Source organism: Pseudoliparis swirei, chromosome 24, assembly GCF_029220125.1.
Source record: "Pseudoliparis swirei isolate HS2019 ecotype Mariana Trench chromosome 24, NWPU_hadal_v1, whole genome shotgun sequence".
Taxonomy (NCBI): Eukaryota; Metazoa; Chordata; class Actinopteri; order Perciformes; family Liparidae; genus Pseudoliparis; species Pseudoliparis swirei.
In genome coordinates, this window is record NC_079411.1 from 17,593,847 (window position 1) to 17,621,298 (window position 27,452).

The following is a 27,452-nucleotide window of genomic DNA, read 5'->3' on the forward strand; positions in this document are numbered from 1 at the left end:
TCATCTTGAACTTGGACAGATTCAAAGGTCTGGCCACCAGGCAACATTAACAGTACATCTGCTCTTGTCAATTTTCCAGGCCTGACATTGATGCAGCACCCCCTGGATGCAGGTATGTCTCTCCGCCCTCAACCCCTCCAGAGCCTTACATGCATGGTTGCACTTTCAGTCGTCCAGTTGGCCACCCCAACGGTCAACTGGACGCCACTCTGGCGGTCATCCGGGTGGCCTCTATCTCTCTTGCTTTCCGGTTGACGCTACTTTGTTGCAATCAGCTTGATCCGATTGATCTGATTTCTTACTAACTGCTTTCTCCCCGGAGTCCTTTTGACTTCACGTCTCATAGGGTCATCGGACCCTATGAGACGACATAGATCCTATCTGCTGATGGATCATCGAGGTCTGGGTCGTGGAATTCCTGCTACCGACCACGCCACTGCCCTGTTGAGACTCCGCCCACTCCTCCTCTCTACCTCCATCTGCCTGATGGATCGTGGAGGTCTCCATCGTGGAATATGCCTACTATGAACTATTCATACACTCTGTCACATTCATTGAATGTATTTAAACTCTAAATCTGTCCTTCTGTACACATTACATCTATTGCACCTGTCTATCCTGGAGAGGGATCCTCCTCTGTTGCTCTCCTGAAGGTTTCTTCCCCCTGAAGGGTTATTTGGGAGTTTTTCCTGATCCGATGTGAGGTTTTGGGGCAGGGATGTCTATGTGTACAGATTGTAAAGCACTCAGAGACAAATTTGTAATTTGTGAAAATGGGCTATACAAATAAAGTGAATTGAATTGAATTAAATAACTGCAACTGAACTTGTTTCCTACCAGCTCAGATCCCCCGGTCTTCGACAGGTCCCTCAAATTGCATGAAACCCCCAGGATCTGAGTTTCTCCTTTGGTTCCAATGGGGCTGCGTGGTTTACCTTCGTCAGCCCCACTATGGACCACCTGGCCACCCTCCTGAGCTGGTGCTGCCTGAGTGGTTCCAGCTATTTCTCGTGCCTCCTGATGGGTTCAGGAGAATGTCTCCTGATATTTAACAACGTAAAATACTGGGACACAAGAATGTTGGTGACCCAATGACATCTGTACATCCACAAGTAGGAAAATATTTGACCGCCCTGTTACACCTATACTTTTATTAAAGCAGTAGAATTCTGACTGTAGATCTATTTGTTGAGGTAAATTATAACAACATACTTTCAAGCACATTAGTGAAAATGAAAGAAAGGGACAATCTGGTATTTGGCTTAAAATTGAGATCTGCAATGAATAGAGTGCTGCAGGTTTGCTTGAGTTCACGTGTAACAATGTACTTTCTGCTCTGCTTCTGCAAATAAAGCAAATCAGAAATGCCCCAGTATGCCAGACAGACGTTCTCCTGTGGTCTTTGTGAGCCACATTTAAAGACGAGACCTGTCGTTAAAAACGGGACCAGAAAACATTTGCAAAACTGCTTTTTAAAGTATTGTAAATGTAGTATTGCAAACAGAATAACAGCTCCAGAGACCCTTTTGCAGCCGACACATCACAAATATACACACGTTTGTTGGCCAGTTTAGACGAGTTAGTAAGCTTTTAAAATGAAAAACAATAATGTAAGACTTTTTACACGGAAGACTACAAGATGGCGTTTTCAACAGCTGCCACTACGAGCAACTGACGACGCAGTCGGAAGATTCACCAGTGAAACTATCTCGGACTGTAAGATATTGTACACGTTGACCATCACCTGTGCCAATAAAAAATAAATAGAAACTGTCTTTATCAAGGTATTTAGTGTTCTGTAAATGACTGCAGATAAAAGTTATTAACAACTACGTAGTGACTTCAAAGCTCGTAATTTCCTGTTGGTGTAACGTGACACTCGTCATCTCAGCCAATAAATACAAAATCTATTGGTCTAGGTTGCATTTGCGCTCTTTATTAGTTGATGCCCTTATATAGTTGACAAGTTGCATTCTGCCCGACTCCCGCTGCCAACCTGCATGCGCACACTAGCGTACCTCATCATTTTGAACCAGCTGTAAAAGCATCTATAGCAGCATTAGTCTCAAACGCCACAGGGACCAGATTCCCGAGGAGACCAAAGCTGCAGCAGGTCATCATCTCACAAGAGAACAAAGTACTGCACATCAATTTAGAAATGTCGAACAGGCGACTTTTGTCACAGACGTCCTTTTAGTGCCAATGTGGCCACTGGTGTGCCCAAGGTGGTAGATCGCTAGTGTCGTACTTGGAGTGAAAAGCTTCGAACCACAAAACAGAAAATGCAATTTGTCAAAAAATGAATACGCCAAGACTTTAATTGTGTTTTTCAAAGTCTGGTTGCCAGACAGAACTTACAAAAGTTATCATTCAGTTTCTACCACACTTATACATTTCTGTGCAACTCCGAATTTACATGGATGCTCCCGTCGGCTGTTCTGAAGGAAAGCCAAAGACATCCAGGTCAGACGAACAGGAGACAACAACATAAATATCTGACTTTGTTGAGGGCGAAAGTAATCAGACTATATACAACAGCTTGAGTCACAGAAAACACAATGCTTACATCAACCAGCCAAAACCAACCGTTTTCCACTCTTCCATTCTCCAACTCAGTCAGAAGTCCAGTTGTTATGCAGAGATATTTACAGATACTGTATGAGTTCAATGCACAATACTCGAGTTTCTCGAACACAAAAAAAAAAAAAAAAAGTAAAGGAAATCACAAACTTTCAAATTCTAAAAATTGTCTTTCGCTCCTCAACTGCTCAGCTGGAGCTGGAATTGATGACATTGGTGCACTGAGGTTCGCAGAAGGAGCCAAAGCGCCCGAAGATGTCTTTGGCTCGGACGGCGAAATGATACGTGGAGCCGGACTGGAACTGGGTCAGTGTACAGGCCATGGGCAGAGGGAGGGCGTTCACCTCCCCGATCTTCTTCCAGTGCTGCTGTGCTGCGCTGCTGTTGGAGTTGTCTTGATGGAAGGCGTAGAGGTGATAGCTGTCCACGGCCGCGCAGGAGCGGTCGGTCTCTGTGACGCACCAGGACAGCACTATGCCCGTCTGACTCGGCACAAGCTTCAGCTGAGGCTGCTGTGGAGGCGAGGACCGCTCCGCCTCAGGGAGGACGCGCGACGGTGTGGGCGCAGCGGGGAGGGGGGGCAGCACCACACTCACAGTGGTGTTCCGGATCGGCGTACCTGTGGCCGCGGGGCGGGGTTTCATCGAAGAATCCTAAAAAATAAAGGCAGACAGAAACTGTTGTCATGAGCCGTTTCAAGGCAAAAGCGTGAATCAAATAGCTGAGAAGAAAATTCTAAAATCCAAACAGTGGTGAATTGAAGTTTTTACAGCACAAAAAAAGATCAATCGTATGCAAATAACCATCACCCACAACATAGCAGATACGTTATGGATTACAAAATCACATTTATGAAGAATGTGTAAAATGCTGTTCTGGTCCTCACCTGTAGGGGGCGGTGGTGGACCGTCAACTGAGGATTGCTGGGAACGCTCTGAACGCTTTGCGGGGACGACCTTTGTGTCGCACCTGAGGGCAACAATTACAGACGTTTATATTCTGTGTTTTACATCTATCAATCTAATTATGTATTTTTTTTCAAACCCACTGAACAATTTGATCACAATAGTGCCCGATAGGCAGAAAGACGTGTAGAGAGCTAGTTTCTGTGCTCGTCACGATATCACACGCAAGTCCAAATCAATCCATAGAATGCGGTCTTACTGTTGGGAATGCTGATGACTGGATTTGGTCGCTGGGTCGGTGAGTGAGCCGCGACAGTGGCGCTCTTCACTCCCGTCACTGGAGAACATGGAAGTACAACATCATTAGATTCCTTTGCATAACAGTGTGACAACACATCAGGATACAACAAAAGGAAGTATTATATAGGGGGGGGGGGGGGGGGGTGTACCTTGTACATCATCATCGTCTTCAGTGAGATCGATGACGGAGCCTTTGGGTCGACCCGCTGAAGCAGCTGCTTTGGATGGAGTGGATCCTGGAGCTTGGTTGTCTGAGAAAAAGAAAAGAAAAAAGGGACAATGTTGAGATCATTTAAAGATGAGAAAAAATAATCATAAAAAGCAACTTCTCACTATTATTTGGCCAAAACAAAGACAAGAGATGGATCAGGAAACACAAGTTACTGACAAGTGTCTGCCATCACAAGGAACCCTCCTTTGATCGCCGGATAAACAACAAGCTTTTTTGGGGGGACATTATAAAAACCCCAAAAGAACCAAAGGGCCACCCCACCTGTCTTTGATGTCAGAGACGTCCCCTGTGGTGGTCCTGGAGCGGCGGAACCTGTTGCCGCGGGTCCAGAGGTTGCCGGGGAAGAAGCTGAAGACAGCGCTCCCGCTAGAGACACGGACTGAGCCGGCATCCTGGCCGTGGTCACGGATACCCCCGCGTTGGGCGGAGCTATCCCCCCAGCTCCACCTTGGAACATCATAGCACGGCTAAGGGAGATCTGGGCGGGGGGCATGTGGCCGGCCGCGGCCTGGAGCGCCGGGACGGTCGCGACGGCACCCGCTGCCAAGGTGGTAATGGCGGGGGCAGGCTTGAGGATAAACGTGGCCGTGGTAGTCGTGGTCTTGGCCTTGCCGAGCGAGCCGCCCGCCGAAAGCGTGGAGACGGGGAAGTTGACCAGAGTTCCTCCCTGGCCAGTGGTCATCGATAACGGCAGCTGGATGAGGAGCGGTTGGCCCCCCGCTATCAAGCTGTTCCCGCTGGCCGTCTTCAGCAGCAGCGTGCCTGTGGGGCTCTGAGTGGTGATGCCCGTGGCTAAGTTGGAGCCGGCGTTAGACGTGGTGGTGATCAGCTGGAGGATGGGGGCCTGTGACACCATGGCGGAGGCAGTGGGCGTATGGGCCAGACTTGAGATCGGAACCGACAGGGATGGATTTACTGAGGGGGAAAGGAGGAGAAATGTTTCAGAATGTGACATTTTGTGTTCTCCTTTACTCCCGAGTGCAGAAACCAGGAGCAGATTAGTTGTATCGCTCACATGCAGCATGCCGGTCGACTCCATCACACACGCCCCACAGACACTTAAAGGATGAGGCATTTTGTAAATAATTCCCAGACCAAAACCAACAATGCATTAAGTCTATTTTTAAATACTTCACCCTCAGCTGGTAAACTTAATTTAGTAAAAAAAAGAAAAAAAGGCAAATCCCTCTCTTGACAGCTGGGCGCGGTTGTTTGTTTGTAAACAGTAAACAATGATGAGACCATTCTCCGCCACCGATTCTGTCTGCTAGTGAGTATTTACAGCAGCAGGAAGGCACGTGTTGAATCGAGTCTTCACTTAACTCAGGCCCCTCGGTGTTTGGTAAACACTTGTTAGAAGGATCAATGTCTTGTTTGTTTTGGTCTTTTGAGTCGGTCTCTCCCACATCCAGACAGAACCACATGGAGAACATGCAACGCCACGTGGGAAAAATGTGGGAGCCGGGATTCAATCATTTTAAAATAATTTTTGTGAGGCGACATCGCCAACCATCGTGCATCCGGTTATTCTCATCATAAAGGAAAAGGCAAACACAACATCCAGCTTAATGGGAAATCCTGCTACTTACCAACTGTGCTGGACGAAGAAACGCTCGTGGCAACCTGCTTTAGCTCCATGGCTGGGCGGACTGGCCTGTTTAGAAAGATTGCTTATGCTTAGAGCTGTTTTTATCCATTTAAGGAAGACAAGTGAATATGGTACGGTGGTTTAAATTTATTCAGTCGCATACATCATAGACAACATATTTGAACAACTGCTGGGGAGATTGCAAGTCATAATTGCCGTGACATGTCCCACTTTTCATTAAAGCATTCATCGGTAGGGACTGGAGGTAAAGTTTTCAAGTGAGATGCCAGATATCCTTTTTCAATCTGAAAGAAACTTTAATAAACGCTGACGGAAAATCTGCCAAAATGCCATGATATCTGGAGGAACCGTTCTGGATCATTTCAGCGATGCATAATGACAATTGTCCCGGTATGCTTCTGTGCCCGTGGCGTGAGACGGTCAAAGTGACGTGGTAGTTCGGTCACCGTACTCCCGAAAAAATTCCGGTTTCCGCTCCACACGCAGTATTTCGTTGATGACGTCGCGGATCTCTCTCCAGCCGTCACAAGACAGCCGAGGGAACCGGCGCTCAATGTACATCTTCAATGTCCTCCTCAGGTTGGAGGGCAGCGCCTGCTTGCCCAATAATCCGTTATAATTGACCTTCAACACCCACTTGTAGTAGACAGTGAATGGGACTAGGTAGCGGAATAAATAGGACGCGTAGCGGTCGGGTCTGGGATTCCCTGAGCTCCTCTTGCAGTTCTGGAACAGCCCATTCTCCAAGTTGGGCGTGATTGGGCGCAGTTCAATGTCCGCATGGCATGTTCCTTCGTTGTACTCGGCCAGCTTTTTCGCCATGGAATTGTGACGTGACATACGCTTGTCCTCTTCTTCCTCCTTCTTGACAGGCAGTGCGGGAGTCTTACCGACAGAGGGCGCCACCCCCTCTCTGTGCGTCTCCGGCTGCCGACGGAGCACGCTGTTGGGAGGAGAGGTGCAGTTTTAACCACACTCTGCACTGCCTGAGGAAACGGCTTCACATTGTAGAACGTCACAAGACTCAGGACCTGGACCACGCGGGGGGTGGGGGGGACTTTGCAGGTGCGAAACACAGACCGAGTGTTTATTTGGTTTGATTGTTTATTCCAAACCAGTCTTAACTATTTGGAAGTTAAAGAGTTTTGAAAAAAAAGTAGATCCGGACAACCCGAACAGGGGGACTTGGAATCTTGGGTTCCAAAAACGGGATGGGTTTGGAGGATGTAGGGATTCTTTATTGTGTCCATTAGATGTTTGAATTCAGTCTCTGGTGACTACAGATAGCAACCCGGGACAATGCCAACTATTGTCGCTGTGAACGGCTCCGTGTGTTGCACTGGCTTCAGTCCGGTATTGTCACGTTCGTACAAAGGCCAAACTCTGTTCACACAAAATACCAACGTGCACAGACTGCTGCATGACTCAAAGATAGCATGTTTCAACACATCTATGCTGTGAATGTTGATTAGGGGAAATATAAACCACTTCCAAAAAGGAGAACATTATTTCTACATTCATAAGAAAGCACATATGCAGTTTGGCTGACAGGGACTTAAGAGGAGATATTGCTCCGTGCACGGGCGCACTTACCGTTGAAACTGAGGGCTGTTCGTAACAGTCACGTTCTTGGCAGCAGCGGCGGTGGCGGCGGCGGCCGCGGCAGCAGCAGCAGTGGCAGCAGCAGTGGCGGCAGCAGTGGCAGCAGCAGTGGCAGCAGCAGCGGCAGCAGCAGTGGCAGCAGCGAGGGCCTGTGGAAAACCGGACAGCAAGCGGTCAGCACATCTTCAGACGCCATCGCTTCCATACCAGGTGCAAAGACGTCAGCGTGTAGCAAAAATGAAAACCATTTCTTACTTCCTGTTTCCTTTTGTTCTCCGACGCCTGATTGGCCTCCCCAAACTTCTTTGTCAGGCGGTTTATCTTGGCCTAAAGAAACGCCGGAGAGAGAAAGAGAGGACCTTTAGAGTCGGGGTCTGCGGGAAGTGATTTTCAGCAGCTCCTTACCCACATAGAACGCACCAGGAACAAAAAGGGCAGCGGCTAAGTGCTGCGTGCGATCGACCGTCGACTTACTTGGAGCATGGTGATGGCGGTTTGGTGTTTAGGGGCAGAGTCGATGTTGTCCACTCGTTCCTTCAGCTCTTGGAAATGTTTGTCAAAAATGGTCAGCTCCAGGACCTTCAGCCGTTCATCGACAAGATGTTGCACAATCTGAGAAGGAATGTGAAGCGAAGGATGAGAAAAGAGGCAACGGTAGAGCAGTGAAAGACCCGTGAGCTCAGACCCCGGCGTAGATGCTCGTACAAACCTTTTCAAGTTTGTGGTGTCCCCCGGCTTTTGCGGTAAATTTAAATTCCAGTTTTGCCTCCAGCTCCTGGCGCTCCACCTTGGGCCTCTTCCCCTCTCTTTTTACAGTTTGTCCATCTTTTTCAAAGCCCTCCGACAAAGTGCGCTTCAGTCCCGACGTGGTGCTCTTTTCCTCCTGCACTACTTGGGGAAACAAAGAACACAAACTAGTACCTTGAATGCATAATATGCTTGCGGGCACTGTTCTGTTGAGGGTTGGTCTCTCTCTGTTGAAGCAGGATAAGAACAGAACATGCAAAACAGATTTCAAAAACACTAAAACATGTGGAGGATTCCTCGAGGTTAGCTGGATGGTCATGTTTGCAGTTGATGTCTCACTCTATACTTTAGTTCTAACCGTTGCCAGGGAGTCAAACTGCATCCAGTCTTTCGAGCTCCCAGTCCAATCAGTTTAGACTGAACCATCGGATGAGAAAGCAAAGACAAACCGAGCATCAATTCAGAAACTATGCTCCTGAGAAATAACCATGACTATAAATTAAACCTGTTTTGGTTGATTCTTGGCTTTACAGCGAAGAGTTTGCCACATCAGACCAAGGGTAGTCATTTGTAATTGTACCAACTTAAATTACATCTTATCAACATGTATTACTATATTGCTAGCATAGTCTCTTTCGTAATTTTGAAGCATAACATTTCCATCGCCTCCCATTTCAGGTCTTGGTTGGTTCAACAAGAGAACAGAAACTTAAAGCTCTGCTGTAATGAAATCATAGGTTAGGGCACTTATAAGCTAGATAGCTTTCGGTCAGCCACTTTTTTCTTTTGTTGAAATCTGATTGTTGTATATTTTGCTGATCAAAATAAACTAAACTCAAACTAATACTGCATATAATTTATACATATAATAATGACATATCTAATATGACTGCTATTTACTTTGGCTTTTATATTGAACAATGTCCACTTGTTCATACCTGGATGAGATGGGGGAGTGGAAGAGGGCTGAGATGGCTTTTTTGTTTGTCCAACTTCAGCCTTTTCCTTTTTGGTCGAGTCTACCTCCATCTTTTCCTCACTGGTTGATCTTTTCTTCACACCCTTCTCTTCTTTTCTGTCATCGTCTTTGATTTCCTTGTCCTGTTTCAGATCCTTAGAAGAGGACCCTGGGCGAGAAGAGGAAGGACAGGGAGGAGAGGAATCGGAAGTGGTAGATTTGGGGCAAGAAGGCTTTTCCTCTTGTATTTTGGCCGCGGGCTCCTTGGCCTTTGTCGTGTCAGAACCCGTATCCATCGGTTCTGTGCAGCCAGACGCGGGAACGAGCGAACATGGAGACGAACCATTGACAGAATTCTTTGACAAATCCACAACTGGGTCCTCTGTTGAAGTCTGGTCCTCCTGGGGAAATACATAATTAACCATTGATTAATGAAAACAATATTTTTTGGACTCTTAATCTATCCACATTAACAGAATATAAAGCCGTGTGTGACAAACAGGTTCCCAAGAAAGTCTGTGCATTCACCTCTTTCTTTTCCATCTTTGGGGTCCCCTCAGAATCTTGTTCCTGGTTTTCCTTGGATTCTGATGGTGCTGGTGTAACGGACTCCTTTGATGAGGACACTGGTGAGACTTTCTTTTCCTTCAGCTCCACCTCCTCCTCCATCATCATCACATCCTCCTCCTCCTCCTCATCGTCCATCTTTTTCAGTTCAAAGTTCAGGGAGTGGAATGGAGACGAGGGAGAAGTTGGAGCGTCGTCCTTGTCTTTTGGACTTTGCGAAGAGGCCGGCGACGGAGACAGATTGAGTGACAGGAAAGGAGATGGGGAGGCGGGGGACGTGGCTCGGGGGGAGTTTGAGTCTGAAGTGTTTTGCTCCCCGTCCCCCGCTTTTGGTCCGTCCTCTTTGTGCGTGCCGTTCACTAGAGGCGGCGGCGGCGGCGATGTGTCCGACATACCCGGACCGGCTGTCAACAAAGTGCCATGAAGACTATCCAGTTGCTGTCGGTCGCTGATCTTCATGGTTTTCCTGGCACGGAAAATCTTCTTCTTTTCCTCGATTACAACAACTTCCATTGCTGCCTGTGGAGGGACATGAGAGATGAGATGCTATCAGAAGGCTTGATGAATCGATGAATCTTGTGGAAAAAAATTTAAATAATCTTGTTGGCAGGACAAGTACAGTCTCTCCCGCTTATGAGCCTGCCCTGGACTTTACGCACTGCATGGTCCAGTAATGGCTGCAGAGTTTCAGACCGAACACTAGAGGGCACAGTGGAGCCCCGTGGCTTTCCCGTTTGTTCTTTTCTGGAGGGTTCTTCATTTACCGAGCTCTACAAACCAAACCGGTCAGTTCCAACTGGCAGAGGATTTATTACAATTTGACAAGCTAAATCAGACAGATCCTCACTGCTCGATCACACGGCGATGGATCTGCCCAACAGTGACAACAGCCGAGCTGCGGCGCAGTAAGCCACACAGGCTTGTTTCATGTCACTCAGAAAAACTGCTCTGACAAATTCCACCGTTGCTTAATTTCCTGATCAACCTCTAGACCTCCTGTTTACCAAAGCCCCGATCCCGAGAACAGAAACGGCATTGAAGTTAACAGCGGCAACCAAACCTTCCTATTGCTGAACCTATTGGTTCAGGCCTCAGCGAATCAGAACGGCGAGTCAGGGCCGTGGGATGCTGTGTTGGCAGCAGTGAAGAGGTTATGCAAAACCGGCTGATTTTTTTTTTTTTTACGAACTTAGGTCTGATGTTGCACACATTTGAGTGTTTAGGCTAGTTGTGAAATGTCATACGCATTCACTTGATATGTATTAATTTTGACATGCATACGTGTGCGTTATGATTATAACTTCTTCCAAGGTAGTCCCAAAAAATCTGAAATTTATTAACGCAGTGTACTGCAGAAGACTATTTCTGAGCTGCAGTAAAATTCTCATTCTACATTCAGTAGCAAACAAGAAATGTGCTATAAATATTAAATAACATGCAGAGCATACCATAATTAGATTATCTATGGATAACTCACCTTCAACCCGAGAGCTTCTTGGTCATTGATTTACCGCAGAATCCTTCGACAACCTGAGAGGAAAAAGAAATTAGAAATTTAGTAAATTCTATATTACTGCTTGAAACTAGGAAGACGACATCAACTATGTATTAAATCCACAGAGCGTGCAAATGGAAGTGGAACCCTAAATTTAGCTCCTCTGAATTAAGAGTCCGATCTTCATCCCTTGAGCTGAAACACGTGGCACCAAAAGTAGAAATGCATTTGTGGGGCTGCAACTAATTTTATCAAACTGGAGGTACAATTATGTTGATGACAATTAAGTACATCCACAATTATTAAGAATTCATTGAATACTACCCTTGTGGACACAAAAAAGAAAAAATATATACACATTGGAGAGTGACTGAGAAGAAAATAGAAGTATATATATATACACACACACACACATATATATATATACACACACAAACATTCATACATACCGGACAGTGACTGAGATTGTTGTGACATTTAAATGTTACTCCAGTCATACTTTTCTTTGCCAACAAATCTTAACAGGATATTTCCTGAAACTAAAGCTGACCAATAAGCTATTTCCAGGCTAACGAAACCCAATTAGAGACGTGGCGTTCTAATCAATCACACGAAAAAGATGAAAAACAGGGACAGAAAGAGGAACTGCAAGAAAGAGGCTTTCATACACTTTCCCGACCCGCATTGCCATGAAGATGAGAACAAGAAATGTGCGGACACAAAGGACTCATTTGTGTGATCAGTCCGTCGACACGACTAATGCAAAGCAAACAGCAGTCCGTCTGAAATGGTAGATACTGTATGTACGGGAGTCAAATCCGTCTGTCGGTTTGGGCGCGGGAACCAAACGCAAAGCCAGCTATCATGCAGGTAACCCTTCAAATCTGCTGGGAGGAATAAGCTGCTTCGGTTATCCACGGCCAACACTCCCGGTCGGTTAGCTGCTGCATTGCTGGACTGCAGCTGACGGAGCCACCTGATTGGGTCCTTTTTCTGAACTTAGCCACGTGCAGTGCAACTTCCCCGAGGGTACTGATCCCGACTTAGTGCGGGCCTATACCGTAAACTGTAAAGCTGAGCACTCAGATTCTGGTGCGTGCGCACAACTCCTACCCGGCTTCCACATCAGCAACCATGCGGCCGGGAATGACAACAAACCCCTGAAGAAGCCATTGCAGCAAAATTGCTTTCAATGTAACCCGAGAAGAGCAGCATCAGAAACAAACGAGTGACAATTAATTAAAAGAGAAATGAGCGGTGGAAGTTACGAGCACGATTCGTTGTACCTCACATTCCAATGTTATTGCACACTGCGCAGAGCACAATAATTCCCCTCCCCCGTCCCACGGCCTCGTTCGCTGCGCCTGGATTCAGTGGAGAAACTCAAAATGGCCGTCAGCTCTGCTCTTTGCTGCCCGGCTGAGCTCTCGGTCGCTCGCTGAACTGGATCCTCTCGGAGATATTAGGTGGCAGCACCGGCAGCCTGCTGAAGATCACGGTTCTGTGCAGCAGAAAATATCATTAGGAATATAAGAAGTCCCTCGTGAAACATTAAAATGTGTATTTCTCTCTTTTGTTCAACTCCTATAATGCATGCTATAGCTAACCCTCAGCCCTGTGTTATTGATTTGGGTGGCCATGTCAATATTTAGCCTGTTGGGGTTTGTTCATTATGATGGACACTAACCATAGAAGAACTGCAGTAAGTCTAAGAACTCCTTTTTTAAGCCCATATTTAGAAATAGGGCTTCTCCACGAATGAGTGCACTGCTGATCCCGACTGAGAACAGACGTTACACGTGTGCGTCGAGTATTCACACGTCGCGTGTGGCATTACTGCTGAGCAAGGTCATCGCAAGTTACACGAGGAACACCAACTTCGTTCAGTTGAACGTCGCAGATCCACGTCGACTCAGACATCCACTTCAGAACATGATGAACTCCCAGGAGCTCTTCATTCCCAGCCGGGACCAACTGAAGTCTTGTGAAATGGGAAGTAATGCTTCTTTCCTGTGATAACGTCCATTGACACAAAACATTAAAAGAGACCCCCATGAAGTGTGTGTTTTATTTCTTCCTAAAAAATCAATTCAACAAGCTCTGATTTTCAATGCACAGAAGAGAGGGCTTTGCACAAACCAACGTATATTTATTTATTTTAAAGTCGTGATATTGTTCGAGGACTACATTAAGTTTGTTGCTTTGCCTTTGAGAACTAGCCTACCAAGAGGAGAGTTTTCACATATGCCTACATGTGACGCCAGAGGCAATAGCAGACGAGGAGAGAGGTCAACCGTCTCTCTCTCTGGGTTTTGACAACTGCTTTCTCAACTTGCATTACCAGGGCTTGTTGTTTCAGAACTTTGCCACTGCAACTCCTTGTTTCAACACCTGGTGACAGGCCACAACGTGGTAACTCGGTCAGACTCGGCATACAAGTCTCCCGAACCTCAAATAAGCGCTGCTCAAAGCGTAAGCCTCCGAGAGGCCAAGCAAACAAACATTCCTTCCAGACAGTTGAGAGGAACATCAAACCTCTTTCAGGACAAATAAATAAATAAAATCACATTATTGGTTCAAATGTGTTAGATGAAACCCGACTTCAACAGTATGTTTTCTGGCTAAATGTGATTCAAAGATGTTTAGAAGATGGGAAAAGTTGATTCTACACCCACAGCTCAAGTCATTTCAGTCTGGGATAGCCAATGTGAACACGCATGAACATGTTGGACTCGCAGGGTCAGCATCCAGACTGGGATACATGGTTTTTAATGGCGGTGTCATTCATCTCTGATACAAATGATTGATTAGTATCTGACATGCGCCTACCAATCTATTTCCAAACCTTTATTTATTCAATCCCACTGAGCTCAGGCTACTCCAGCTTTCAAAAATGCATCGCCGAGCTCCATAGAAACACCTGGACCTATTCCTCAACACACACAATCGTACGCGAGTGAATCACGTTGAAGCGCCGGCAGCAGGAGCCACGAGTATTGCCACCATTTTAAATGAAATAAAAACAGTGTAAATGCTTCTAAAATTAGCTTGCTTTAGCCCAAATGCTGTTCAACGCTTCCTGCCACTCCAAGGAAACAAACACAACCCTAGAACCCTAATTCAAGAAAGATATACCTCCATCCGATCGATTGCAATCTTGTGTTGCGTAAAAATCTAAAATGAGTGGCCACCTTAACGATTGTAAATGCTGGATCACACAACTACAAATGGGTCGACAGTGGTACGAGTGCATATATGTACGGTCACTTGTGTGAATGGTCACAGCACATGCATGACTCAGCTTCCGCCACCAAGGCCAAAGATGTGCGTGCAAACAGGAACAAACGATGCATGTCTTGACCCGGTGTCGCGCACGGCGTTGCAGGGAAGAAAATGTCTCTCCTGATGTCAGCGATATCAGTGACACTTTACAGCAAACTCCCGACATACGAAGACTGTTGGCAATCCGTGTTTCTCGTTCAAAACAAACACAACACACAAACAAACAACATCAAACTTCAAGTTCTTCACTAGCATAGCACTCCCTGCCAGAATCAAGAGCTAACTTTGAGCAGAGCGTGAAGCTGCAATGACAAAACACAGTTAGATTTGAAAGGTTAAACATGCTTTAAAAATACAGATATAGCAACCTTTAGCAGCATGTATGGGATTGAGGCCTTCCACGTATTTGTTGACTGTGGGAGCAGACTGAGGCCAGCAGAACATAAAAGAAAGGAGGGGCTCACTTAGGACTAGACCATGTTGTTACTTGCAGGGGTGTGTACTAGAAAGGGTGCGTGGGCCTATAACGGATATCAACTGAACCCTTTAAAAAGAGAAAGTCAGGTCAAAGCTCCTGACAGCAGTCTGCATTAATGCATAATATGAGCCACAAAAAGACATATTTCCCTTTTCTGTTGACTAAATCAAGTGCATGGTATATTTGCAGCTACTACAAATACTAATTAAATCTTGTGTCTAACATTTTAAGGTGCAGCGTGCTGATCGGCATTACCATTACTAGCTAGCAGCGCAGAGCCGACAGAGGGGAAGTACACGGCACAGACTGTTGCTTAGCAACACCCATCCCCCAACTCTAGCACAAACTAGTCCACAGTAAGGAAATCTGCAGCCAGCCCGGACTAAACCATTCTGACAGAGGGCAGGGGGGACTCTCCTTCCTAAAACAACACCATAGGCAAAGCCAGGTTATTGATCTTTTTAAAGACCACGGACAAGACTGTTCCACAGTAAAATTACAGTAGTTTAGTACTTATTATTATTGTCATTCTGTGTAACAGGTTAAATAATAAAACAGTGCTTAATCCATCATTTCCTTGTCATTGTTTTAAGATGACTTCTGGTGCTACGGTAGTTTATTTTCACCAGTCAAACAAAAGACAAAATTAGAAACCTTGACATAGCAGTACATTTTCCCATATCAGTGGAATGCATGTTGCCTGTGGCCTTTGAATTTTTTATAGACGTTTGTCTGGAGTGCTTTCATGACGTGGTCACCCGAGGTAGCATGTGCACACAAAAAGTACTCGCTGCCGCTGAGCATGTTAGCCTCAGCCAAATACTATCCCTCCTCTGACCCGACCGCTGTGGCCCAGAGCTAACACAGTCTGTAATGTGATCTCTCACAGATTGAATGACTCCCTTATAGATCATGCGACGGGATAACAAGAGTCTGCAGTTAAAAACGGCAGAGATGCATAAAAAACTAATGAGCTGCATTTGACAGAAGCTCCTAATGGGATACATTGGACACATCACGAGTTTAACCCCGGTTGTTTTTATACCCTAGAAATGATAAAGAGTCCGTTCTGGCCGAGATGGATCTTCTTTTGCACTGAAGAGGTAAGCCACTGTCTCTCAGCAGTTACCATCGGGAACTGAGGGAAATCAATGGCATCGACAGTTTTACAGTCTTTATGTTCTACTTGTTAAAGCAAATCAAAACCATGTCCTCCTTTGTCCTCCAGAAACATCCCGCGACACACCCTAGGTCCTTCCATGAATGTCTCTTGATCCTTCGCCACACACACACGTATTTATATGTGTGCGAGTGTGTGGGATGTGTGTGTGTGGTAACAATGATACACCCAAAAAATTCTATCAAACAATAACCGATGAAGCACAAACAAAACAAGTGAAGATACTTTTTTGCATGACAATGCAGCATTACGTTCACTTAAGTCAGGGCCTAGCTAGCCGCGCAGAGCCAGCGCTAAATTGCACATCCACAGCACTCAACTTAGAGGCAGCTGCACCCACCCTCCCCCGCCTCCCTCTATCACCCGCACACACACTCCTCTCTCCTTCTCTGGCACTCAGCCTCTTCAAGCCCAACATGGACTGAACCATTCTGACGTGGGGGTGAACGGGTGGGGGATGGGCATTGAAAAACCAGAGCAAAAAGGATCAAGTATTAAGTAATCGAACAAAGTCGAGTTGAAGATTTGCTTAATAAGGGGCAAGGAGTTACATTTTCACTCCTGCGCTGTCGTATTTATTTATTTTTTGGTGAATCATTCTTCATTTACAAGCATATCGCCTTACAGCCACACAACCCAACGCTAGCGGGGCACAGAATTGGAGTACAGCATGACACGGTAAGCAGCCTCCAGCGGCCGCCTCCCACAGCAGGGAGGGCTGCTGTTGAATAGACTGAACCATTCCAACACGGGGAGGGGGGGGGGTTCTTTACTCAAGTGGAAACAAAGGACAACCACCTGAAAACTGAGAAATTGACTTGGTGCCTTTTTACTTCTCAAAATCAAGTTCTTACATTTTAGGTTTGTTTAGACAAAATAGTTTATTAGAGTAATTTCCAGTTTTGTCTTTGAGACTCAAAACCAAGAAAATGCACTGTTGAAGCAGCAGCAGGAGTAATGTGTGATTAATTAATTACAGTGAACCGTCATTTGACACTTTCTACAGCCTCCATCAAAAGCCCTGGCGTGAGAGCAAACACCACCTTGCTGTGCGTTCTTTGACCAGACCCCCTTTCTGCTACTGCAGGAAAACAAAATGGCCACCAGCCGTGTGCTGCGGGCAGCATGCCGAGCAGACTTGAGCGGATCCTATAACAGACCCCGCCTCCTAAAAAGGGGAGGAGAAAAAAAGCACAGTATCTACTGAAATCTCCATACTCGCACATTGGTCTTTAGGGGCGGAAAAATACTTCTAAAACAGCAACTGGGATTTAGTGATTTAAAATAATGTTATCTCCAGCCATAAATGCTGGTTTAGAGTTTCACTGTTGTTGCTAAGAGCTGTTAAGCAACACCCTGAGCTATGATTGAAGAGCTAACTAAACCGATTTATTCCCATTTGTTCACCTCTTATAGATCTGAGTTATACTGCAAAAAGTTTTATAAAACTAGGTCTAGATAACTCGGTAAAAATGCTTTTCTCTCCTCCGGGCTGCAGTTGGTGCTTCAACCAATATGCCAACAGTCAGACCCAGAGTTTAAAAAAAATAATAACATTTTAGACATTTTCTATGTAAGCTAAACAGAGTGCAAAAAAAGAAGAAGATGTCAGCCAGTGAGAGCAGAGTCTGCATTCCAACATTACTGCGCACTGTGCGCAGTCTTCCCCTCCCCCACCACTCGCTGCCTGCATCTGGATCCACTGAAACTCAAAATGGCCACCTGGTCTGCTGCGCGCAGCCACATGGAGCTGCATCTAGCACAGCATCGTGCCCTGTTGCGGCAGCACCCCGTGATCCAAAGTCACTCCTGTGTGCAGAACTCTGCCTGGGAGACATTTCAGTTGAATGGACCTCCAAGAATATTTAGATGAATGAAACAAAAGCCGATTGTGCACTTTTGTACAGGAGGTAGCCAGTTTATGAGGCTGTTACACCGATCTGGGCTTCGCTTTATTCTATATTTCCGAATTGGTCAAATCCCTATTATTATTATTTTTTCTGTCATACTGACTTATTGCACATCAACAGGCTGGTTCTCAAACAGTCAGACCGGTCCCCGTTGATATTCCCTCGCTGGCTGATTTCACCCGAACACCACTGTGAAATGAAGAAATGGGGTCTTTTTTCTGTCTCTGGGAAATGTAGTTTACGATCTGTCGAGACGCATGCAATTCAGGTGCAAACTGCCTCTGAGCCAATGCATGCCGAGGAGAGGCTCCAGTCTCCAGGGTGAGCGGTATAGACGGTGTGTTGATGGCTGTACCTGGATGTGAAATCCCACGAGCAGTATGACCGATTCATTTAAAACGGTAACATAAATAAATAAAATAGATATAGTGTGGCAATTGCATCTTGATGATATCGTAATTTGTAGGGCTGTACATGAAAAGATACTTCGAGTTTGGTTTTTGAGAGCAACATCAACCGGAACAGGGTTTTACTCGATTGCAAATTCTAGATATGCAAGACCGAGTGTCAACAAGGTAGCAGGATGGATCCGGAGCCTAATGATCAACAATCGCCGTACGCACTCACAAACAAAGTGAAGTACACGGCGAAGTAGATATGAGTCATACACCTGAATATCCTCGTGAAGTGGAATCGCTCCCATTTCATTAGCTCACAATGCACTTCATATTAATCTCAATCGTGGCCTGCAGAAAAACTGAACACATGTCCACGTCATCTATCACCGACTGCTTTCCCGTATGACCAGTTGTTTGCTGCTATACACAAAGCAGGAGGCCGGAGGTCTTTCCTGTAACATTTCTTCACGTATGATTATTTGTTTCTCGTTTCTGATCATTTCAAAGAGGGCATTTTTCCTTCCAATGTAAAACCAGGTTAACTCATATTTTCTTCGACATATTAGTCAGAATTTAGATTCCAATTAATCCTGGAAGCTAAATAAATCGGTTGAATTTACTTCAGGCTATTGTGACATTACATCGTGTTTTAAGGAGATAAAAGACAAATGGACAGAATGTAAACATGTAAAAAAATGACACTCAACAGAAAGTTGTTTCTGTAAAAGAAACAATGTTGACCTGTACTGCAATCAAGACTGCCAAACATTGTACGTGTGATTTCTTTTGAATAGAGTGGAGACTAACAAGAGCTGGGGAAGAAGGAAACGAGGGAAGAAAAATAGGATGGGGGTGGGGTGGGCCAAACCAGGAGTTTCCATGTGAATCTAGCAAGCACATGGTGATTATTCATCAGCCATGTGCTGCCTGAGGGAGACTCCTGGCATGGCGACACAAAAAGCCAATACATGTTGATTGTCATACCACAGAATAAACTAACAAACACCAGATTCAAAACAAAAAGGTAACTCAGGTACTGAAAACATAGTAATAAAAATACTTTTGGTGAATTTCACAACTCAAATATCTGCATGTAGTTGCTCCTTCCTTTCTCTGGTCGAACTCTGAAAACCTAACGACAATCTTTGGAGTAACTACAAGTAAAATCAGATCCCATACGCTATAGCTAGCACCACGCAGTTAGAGCTGAAGTCCACAGGCTTACACAGAGCGCCAACACCCCTCCCCCACACCAGCAGCCGGCTCCAGTCTGGAGTTTTACAGCCAAGCACGGACTAAACCATTGCAGCAGAAGGGTGTGCTCACCAACGGGGGAGGGAGCTAGAGAGGTGAAAGACTAATTCAAAGCTCCCCAAACAATTAGAATATCATGGGAAGACGTCATGGACTATCTTAGCCTTTTTGGAACAGGAAAGTGTAGTCTAGTCCTCCAAACATTCCCTCAGCTCAGGGATTTGGATCAGTCCACAAGCTAGCCACTCAGCACTTCCCCCATCTCCTTTTCCTTTGATAGATAGCTTGCAGTGAATGCTACAACACAAAATGGCTGCTGTTGTGTGCGCAACCAGAGCAGAAATACTCCAATTTAATCATGAGCATGGCTGACTGTCTGTACCCTGCTACTCATATATATATATATATATATACTGCTGCTGGTCTCGCTGCCGTTTTAGTTTCTTGAGGTATTGTTGGAGTAACAAACTGTATTCTTGCATCTTGCATCTTGTATACCTGCAATGTGAATTTCTATCAATTTATCTTACTTATCTTGTTTATTATGGAATTACTGTGTTCTACATAGTAAAAAACTATAATCTTTAGTTCTAATAAAAGAATACAATTTCAACTTCAATGTGACCTTTCAGTTACATTTAAGATATTCACTAGCTAGCTAGGCTTCAACAGAACATCATTTTAGACACCCCAGACAAAAATATTCACATATTGGAATTTGAATTGTATTTCTCATCGTTTAAAATATTATCTTCATGCCCCGATCACACAGAGACGTGCCACTAGAAAGTGAGCTTTACCTCTTTACCACTGACTTCCTGTTTTGAAGCCGATAGATATGGTTAGAGCTGACAAGGTGGATAAAGGAGGTTTGTAATTCCGATCATTACAAAGTGATATCATTTTATTATTAGACATTTATTTAACTACGCCATCCAAAGAATCCTTTGCAGAGACAGCAGCAACACAGTAAAGAAAACAATATACCCGCAAACATTTAAAACATAATTAATTAATACAAGCTCGCGATTATGAAATGTATTGATGGTACATTTTTCCACATAAGCGGAAGTGCGTACAGTAGGGGTGTACCCAAGTAGTTCACTCTCCGGATATTCGTTCGTTAGCATTAGCTGTTTGGTTAAGCAGTAAAACAATGGCTCACAGGATTGTGTTGGTTCCTGAACTAACCTCGTGTGTAACTAATGTGTCACTCGAAGCTTGTCAGCCCGAGGTGGGCTGAGCAAAGTGCAGCAGACACACCACCGTAGTCCCGCTGTGGGCCCAGCAGGGACAGCAAGGACACCAAGGCTGAGCTACATCCAGTCCGCGGCAGCTTTTTGCCACTTCCAGTCCGCTAGTTAATCGATCACGGATGGGGTCGTTCTCTCGGATTAGTGCTTTCCCTCGCAGCTCTCGAGGAGTGGATGCTGAGGCACCAACTGAACTAAGTGGAGATTGTGTTCCTCCTTGGGATGTGCGTGATCAATTGTCTAGTCAACTAAATATTTGCTTCCCCGTCCAGTTGGCACCAGGAACACTGCTAAAGTTTGACACACATTTAAACTGCATCTTGACATATGCTGTGAAGGGCCGCCACTACTGCAGGTTCTATGGTCTGATATGAAATCCTGAATGCTGCGTTTTCCCGTACCCCGCCTGCCACCGCCTCGTATTTTCATAGGTTCTGCAGTCTGCTGAGACCTTTACACCAACTTGGACCGTAAGCTGGATGTGACCCTGCCACAAATGGCCAATAACAGCAGAAGCACACTTGTAAAAATCTTTTGAAAGCATGTATGCAGAATCTGTAGACCACGGGACAAGATGTTGGTATCGGAAACATTCTGGATCCCGTTCAGGCAGACCGTGGTTGATTACGTTCGCCAAAATGCAATCTCACAAGTAGCTAATTGGACTGTCAACATTGAGCAGCGCACAGAAAAGGAAGTCTGAAGCCGAATATCTGCTGGCGACACCGGATCCCAGATGTATAGCCCCCATGCTTTGAGAGGCTTGCCGGTTGTCAGACCGAAAGTCCCGTGGTTGGCTGGCCCCGAACGGACGAATGCAACTCCTTCCTTATGCCACATCTCTTGGTCCCAGCTACCAACTGCGGCAAGTCCAGATGGCTGCCGCCCAAAATTGCACCACGCCACTCCACCTATCTGTTTGCAACAATGGCTCCCTTTTGCAGCTCACATCCAGTGGATTATCTGGTGCTAGCCGACAGGGAAGTGAAGGAAACTGCTCTTTCCTATTTCCAAACCGTGTTCAAACCATCCACTCCGGCATGCCAATTGTGAGTGAGGACAGCAGAGTGATCCTGTCCTCCTTAGCAGTTTAATTTTCTTTGTTAAAAGAGTGCATCTTTCTACTGGTCTACGAGCCCAGTTATAACCCTGATCTGGGAGGCATTGTGACGCAGTCTCGAGCCCCCAGAAGCCTCAAGACCTTCATAAGACCATCATGATGAAACACAAATCGACAAAGGCAAAGAAATCTGAACACTTAAAGATGGAGAGTGAAGCCACACACGCCCACACGCACGCCCACACACACACACACACAGGGCCGTGTGTTGCTAGCTACCGTACAGCTAATATCTGAACTGTGGTTATCTAGTGTTTAGGACAAATTAACGCAGAATACACCAAAAGTACAGTAAAACAACCAGGGCTGCAACTCCTAATTAATCGGTTGATAGATGTAAAAAAATATATATATATACATTTTTAACCCTTTATTAAAAAAACAGAACTGACAACGCTTTACTCGCATGAGTTTACTCTTCGGACTATTTGTGGTTTAATCGCGTCATTCGCATCGGTGAAGGGGCGAGGCTTATCTGTGTTAATTTGCGCCCTGAAAATAGGTACCATTTCCGCCATCCACCACGGAAGAACTATCCACTAGTTCTGCTGTATACTTGTTGTGGACATCCCACAAACGTCGGAAGATCCAACGCCCTCGTGTTCGGGTTCATAAAATTGCCCTTAGGCTCACACAGCTCGATGAATTTCACCGACTCAGTCTGGATGAATTCCGCTTCCAGCGCTACTCCAGCAGCAGCCAGTTAGATTCACCAACGGCGGAGCGTCTCAACACTGATTGGCTTTCGCAACGCTGCATTTTGGTCTTTCCTCTACCACCGTTTTTTTTTTTTTCCCCAGCTAACTTCGCTTTAGTGATTTGGATTGCAATTTTCGTCTCTCCGGACAGAACTGTAGACCTTTGAAAAAAACTGGGAAGGAACCCCGATTGCTTCTTCCTTAGGTCTCATCTGTAATGACGAGTCCTTCCCTGGTTCCGGAAGGAAGCCAACATCAGCTGTGCGACTACCAGGGGTTAATTCAACATGTATAATAAACTACAGGTGTTGCGGACCTTGTTTTCAATGCTAGCAGTTACATTTTGCATTTGTAATGCTACTACTACCCACTTGTGCAGGAGGCAAGCTATTATTTGAGCAATTTGCGAGCAGTGAGTACAGGGGCATTAACTAGGCAATCAGCCGTTGAGTAGACAAATCCGCTTCATGCTTACAACAGCGTGGCCACGCCCAATGTTTGTTAATGGTCATGCGATATGCGTTTTTTGTCATGTTAGTATGGACGGAAATCATTTCTGAAACGATGCTGGAAGGCTTGTTTAGTTAACGAAATAGTTTTAATTCTGAAACAAAAATGCAATGGTGTGGATTACACCTCAGGCTGCATCAATGATATATTTAAAATCGTATTATGCTGTTAAAAGTCATAACCATCATTGTGAGTATTAGGCACACCCCTTCTCTTCTCACAGCGAATTTGTAACAAATGTTCTCGTTATTTGTGTCTATACTCAATATATATAAAATCCGTTCGCATTAGTAGAAACTGAAATTACTAGGAGGGAGTCACTTGATGCTTTGTTTGTATGTGGATAATTTTTTACTTATTTTTCCTCACCCGGCAAGAGGAAACATCCCTTTAAAAGACATCAAATAGGCTCATTCGCAGTAGTTTATTTCCTTTATGCAAAAAAGGACGACAGTCGTAGTTTATAGAGTGCTCAAAAAAGAAGATGTGCGTTTCTTTTTCTGCATGTTTTACCCTGCTCTGCTCTTTACACAGGGCTACAGCACTAAAACAGGGCCACATTGCGCAGACAGGATTGATTTTGCGCTAATAAATTCAAGCAGTGGGCAACCACGACGAAAACGTCTTTCAAAGTGGCAAATGAGCGTAACATTTGAGTGGGATTTTATTGAAAGCAAATCATTTCAAATGTTATGATGATATGATTAAATTGTCAGTGTGTTGCATGTATATAGTATGCACAAGTGAAAGTCAAACATGGATAACACAATTTAAATAGGACTCCCTGTATTTAGGACTGACTTATTTATTATTGGCTATGATTGAAAAGCAAAATAGTAATTTAAAATAGGCCATTTATTCTATTTATCAGCATGGCAATATATAAATAAATAACAAACACCTGGGGGTGTTTTGAGACTGAGCCAAGATCATATTTCTTATCACTCTCATTTATAGCCTAAAGCAAAGATACCAGCTGTAACTGGTTGAAACTGGTTCTAGTGTAAGTGGCATATTGCGGAAAAACGTAAAAATAAATAAGAGACATTTTAGGTACGCCCTTTTACATCAACATTTAAAATGCAGGATTGGAACCTCGTATCATCCCTGAACTGTAAAAATGGCAATGAAATGAAGCAGAAATGCTACAGTTTCTTTAGATGGGAATCACTTCTGAATATCTACTTGCATTCACTTCCTGAATCTTAAAACTTGAAAAGGAATACTGCTAAAAATTATTAGAAATAATCAATATTACAGCATTAAAGAGCCTCAATACCTGCAGTGGCATGGTCACAGATGTTAGCTCTCTTCTGGTAATATGAATTGGCTGATTTCCCTGTGAGCAAATGTAACATTCACATCCATCTCATTTGTCTGGTTGAATTCACTAACATGTATTACCGATAACACAAATATGTGGGACCTATGGTAACTTATGAGAAAGCAGCTGCACATCACTCACTTTCATTTGGCCCCAGACCTGAGAAGGGAGCCACTGCAAGGCACATAAAGTCCTCTTGTTTTTTCCTCATGAAGGACATTTGGAGTCCTCATTTTTAAACTAAAGCCTCAGATGTTCCTTCAATCTAATGTATTCTCAATTTGAATGTAGCTAGCCCTGCACATTGTTGTTGCAGTTCTGCAATTAATAAGTAATTATCATTGGTCGTATTAGATGAATGGTAATCATATTTAGTCTTCTAACATCTACTAGAAGTCTTCTATTCAAAATGTAGGAGGAGCCTTTCCAGACTGCTTCCTCTTCAAAAGAAAAAACAGACAATGAATTACAAGTGCACCATGTGAGCACTGCCACTGGGTGAGGTGGGGGAGGGGAAACTAGAGGACGGTATGTACCATGTTCCACAAAGGTAAAAGCAAACGTGAAACCGTATCGACTAAACTGGGTAATTTGTAAAAACTATTAAAAAAACATGCTGAATATGATGAAACAGATTGATAAATTCCCCAAACTGTGTGGCTTGGTTTTAAGGTTCATAGAGCAAACACTCAGTTGGTTACTTATCTGTACATCACTTCAACAAAATAAAAAAGTTTCAGATATTGGTCTCTTTTAGAAACCCACAGGAAAAGGCAGTGAGGGAAAACTGCTAAACTCTTGCATTACCATTGACATTAAGCCACACCCACATCCTAGGACAGTGTGGCTCATGGAAAATTACTGGACTGTACCACTTTAGACCAAAAGTGGGGGTTAACTGCACCCTTTTGGTAATGCAGCAGTTTCCTCCATTTTGTATAGTATATGCTCTTGAGACCTCAATTTAGTGTTAACTTTCAATTCAGCAATATTCTCTAATATCTAAATAAAATTATAGGATGTTTTAAGAAGAGGCCACAAACTCTTCATCAAAGCTCTTCAAGGACAATAATTAGTGTGAAAATGCTAAAGTACTACTCTTTTTCAATTACATACTTATTATCTTGGGGTAAACAACTTCTCTTCAAAATGTCTTCCTTCGTGCTCATCCTTTAAACTGTCCCCTCTGCAGAATGCAGGATGTGCTTGATGCCTATTTTACCACCAATACACCATAGATCCTTCAGCGGACTTTAGTTTGGATCAAATACATCCATGACACAGAAGAACATCTTCGGTTTCTAAATGGGGAAGTTACTTAATTACATCAAAATAAATGTTTGATTGCTTGTGTTGGACTATGAGCAACATACATGTGAGTGGGGTATTTCATACTTCAACAGTAATCTGGGTCACATTACTTCTTGTTCATATACAAGTGTGGGTATAAAGTGTTCTTCACCTCAAAGTTACAACTGCGTAACTTAGCGGCACAATTGGCGTAACACAGTAGCTATGTGGAAAAGAGTTCATTTTTAAATTTAAAAAAAATAAATTACATGTGTCATCAGGAAAAAAAACTAATGTCATATGTATTATTATGTTAATCAGAACTTAAAAATGTGATAAAAAACAAACGCGATGGCAAAACACACAAGACTGCGTTCACAAAATAGAAATTCCCGTAAGTAAAAACTAAAATGACAAATAAACGTGTAACCATTAAAGTAAAAAGAAAAGAACACTGGTGTTGATTAAATGTCATTGACGTGACCTTATAACCATGAAGCTAGTATCTAAGCGAGCGTATGCTAACACAACTAACGCTAACACGCTAAAACCCCAACCTCTTTGAAAAAAAATTACACCTTGTTAACCAAAAACAGATCAAATATATTGTAATTGAAAACGAAATGTGCATATTCATAAGCCGAGTTCCAAGAAGCATCCAATATACTGCCCTTAAATACAACACGTGAATGCTGCTTAGCTAGCATGCTAGTTGCAATACCTCGACTCGCCGTATTTTCGCGTCGCCACGTTCCCGCGATTTTCGGTCCCAGAGCCGTGTCCCGAGCAGTCTCAGACCGTCTCCTCCTGCTGCTGTCCGGAAAGCTTCCGCACGCTGCAACACGTTGTGCTCCGGTTGTGGTAAAAGTCCACCGGTTTCAGCATTCACCGGGAAACTAGTGAGTTGAGCCACAGCGACCGAGTAGTTGTGCCTTCGCGGACCCGACCGACTGCTCTCCCCTCTCGCTTGCGAATAGACTCCTCCTCTTTTCGTCCACAGCAAAACAATCCTCACAGAACGGTTGGTCGACGGTTTCGGTGCATTGACCAACCATTGTTGTCTGACTTCCCTTCGGGTCTTTTTTTAAAAATCGCACCAACGATACTTGTGGCGGTGTTGAAGTCGGTAGCTGGAGCCGGCAAGCCAAGAATGAACAGCTCCGGGACGTGACCGGTCGGTTTGTATGGATGTGCCGGAAGGACGGACACAAGTGAGTCTGCTTGGAGGAACTGCAGTGGGGACACAAGGAGCTCACGGAGCCGACGGTTGGACCAGGGGGACAAACGGGGAGCGGAACATTAGCATGGAGAGGGGTGGGGGAGGGGTTTCAGATATGTGCACGACGACGACGGAGGGGAATCTGCGGGGGTGAGGAGGCGGGGCTAAAGCGGAGGAGGAGGAGGAGCCAGTTGACAATCTGAACAATGGTGTAAACTTAAGTATGTCGTTGTAGTTAACACATCTTGGTAAGGCGGTGTGTTTTGTGTGGTTGCTTTCTGCCTGTGTTCAAGTGCGTTACCCAGCATTCAAGTGGTGTGTGCCTTGTTTAACAAGGATTATTTTTAAATGGCGCGCCTTAGAAGAAGAAAAATCCAAACCAAAGTTATAGAACGAATACTAATCCGACTGCTGACTGCAAATTTACTGATGTAAATAATATACTCTTTTTTTTTCTTCTTTTTAAAAATTTGCAAAACCTATTTTATCGATTCATCATAATTCAAGAAGACACGGATTTATTCTTATCTTTAAAAAAATA

The 27,452-nt window shown here is 44.6% G+C and overlaps 1 protein-coding gene across 3 annotated transcripts; it reads right to left on the reverse strand.

Annotated features, from left to right (window-relative positions):
- Positions 1-1,914: 1,914 nt before the first annotated feature.
- Positions 1,915-26,968, reverse strand: atf7ip (activating transcription factor 7 interacting protein). Of its 3 annotated transcripts, none has more exons than XM_056410396.1 (14): positions 26,424-26,968; positions 10,978-11,030; positions 9,462-10,019; positions 8,914-9,334; positions 7,938-8,119; positions 7,703-7,840; positions 7,484-7,555; positions 7,220-7,377; positions 5,607-5,671; positions 4,279-4,932; positions 3,935-4,036; positions 3,745-3,822; positions 3,467-3,549; positions 1,915-3,233 (listed from the first exon to the last, which is right to left on the reverse strand). In XM_056410396.1, the coding sequence occupies exons 3-14, from the start codon at positions 10,011-10,013 to the stop codon at positions 2,769-2,771; spliced, it is 2,970 nt and encodes a 989-aa protein (XP_056266371.1). In that variant the 5' UTR covers positions 10,014-10,019; positions 10,978-11,030; positions 26,424-26,968; the 3' UTR covers positions 1,915-2,768. The 3 variants fall into 3 exon arrangements, with proteins under 3 accessions (XP_056266371.1, XP_056266372.1, XP_056266370.1); XM_056410397.1 differs by having other exon boundaries at positions 7,938-8,116; positions 26,414-26,968; XM_056410395.1 differs by having other exon boundaries at positions 26,414-26,968.
- Positions 26,969-27,452: the final 484 nt, after the last annotated feature.

Bases quoted from the DNA above. Each gene is read 5' to 3' on its own strand.
- atf7ip (XM_056410396.1), bottom strand. From the start codon at position 10,013: ATGGAAGTTGTTGTAATCGAGGAAAAGAAGAAGATTTTCCGTGCCAGG. The intron at 8,120-8,913 runs GTATGAACAAGT...TGTTTCCCCAAG, and splicing joins CACTCCCCCATCTCATCCAG to TAGTGCAGGAGGAAAAGAGC. The intron at 7,556-7,702 runs GTAAGTCGACGG...GCGTTTCTTTAG, and splicing joins CCGCCATCACCATGCTCCAA to GCCAAGATAAACCGCCTGAC.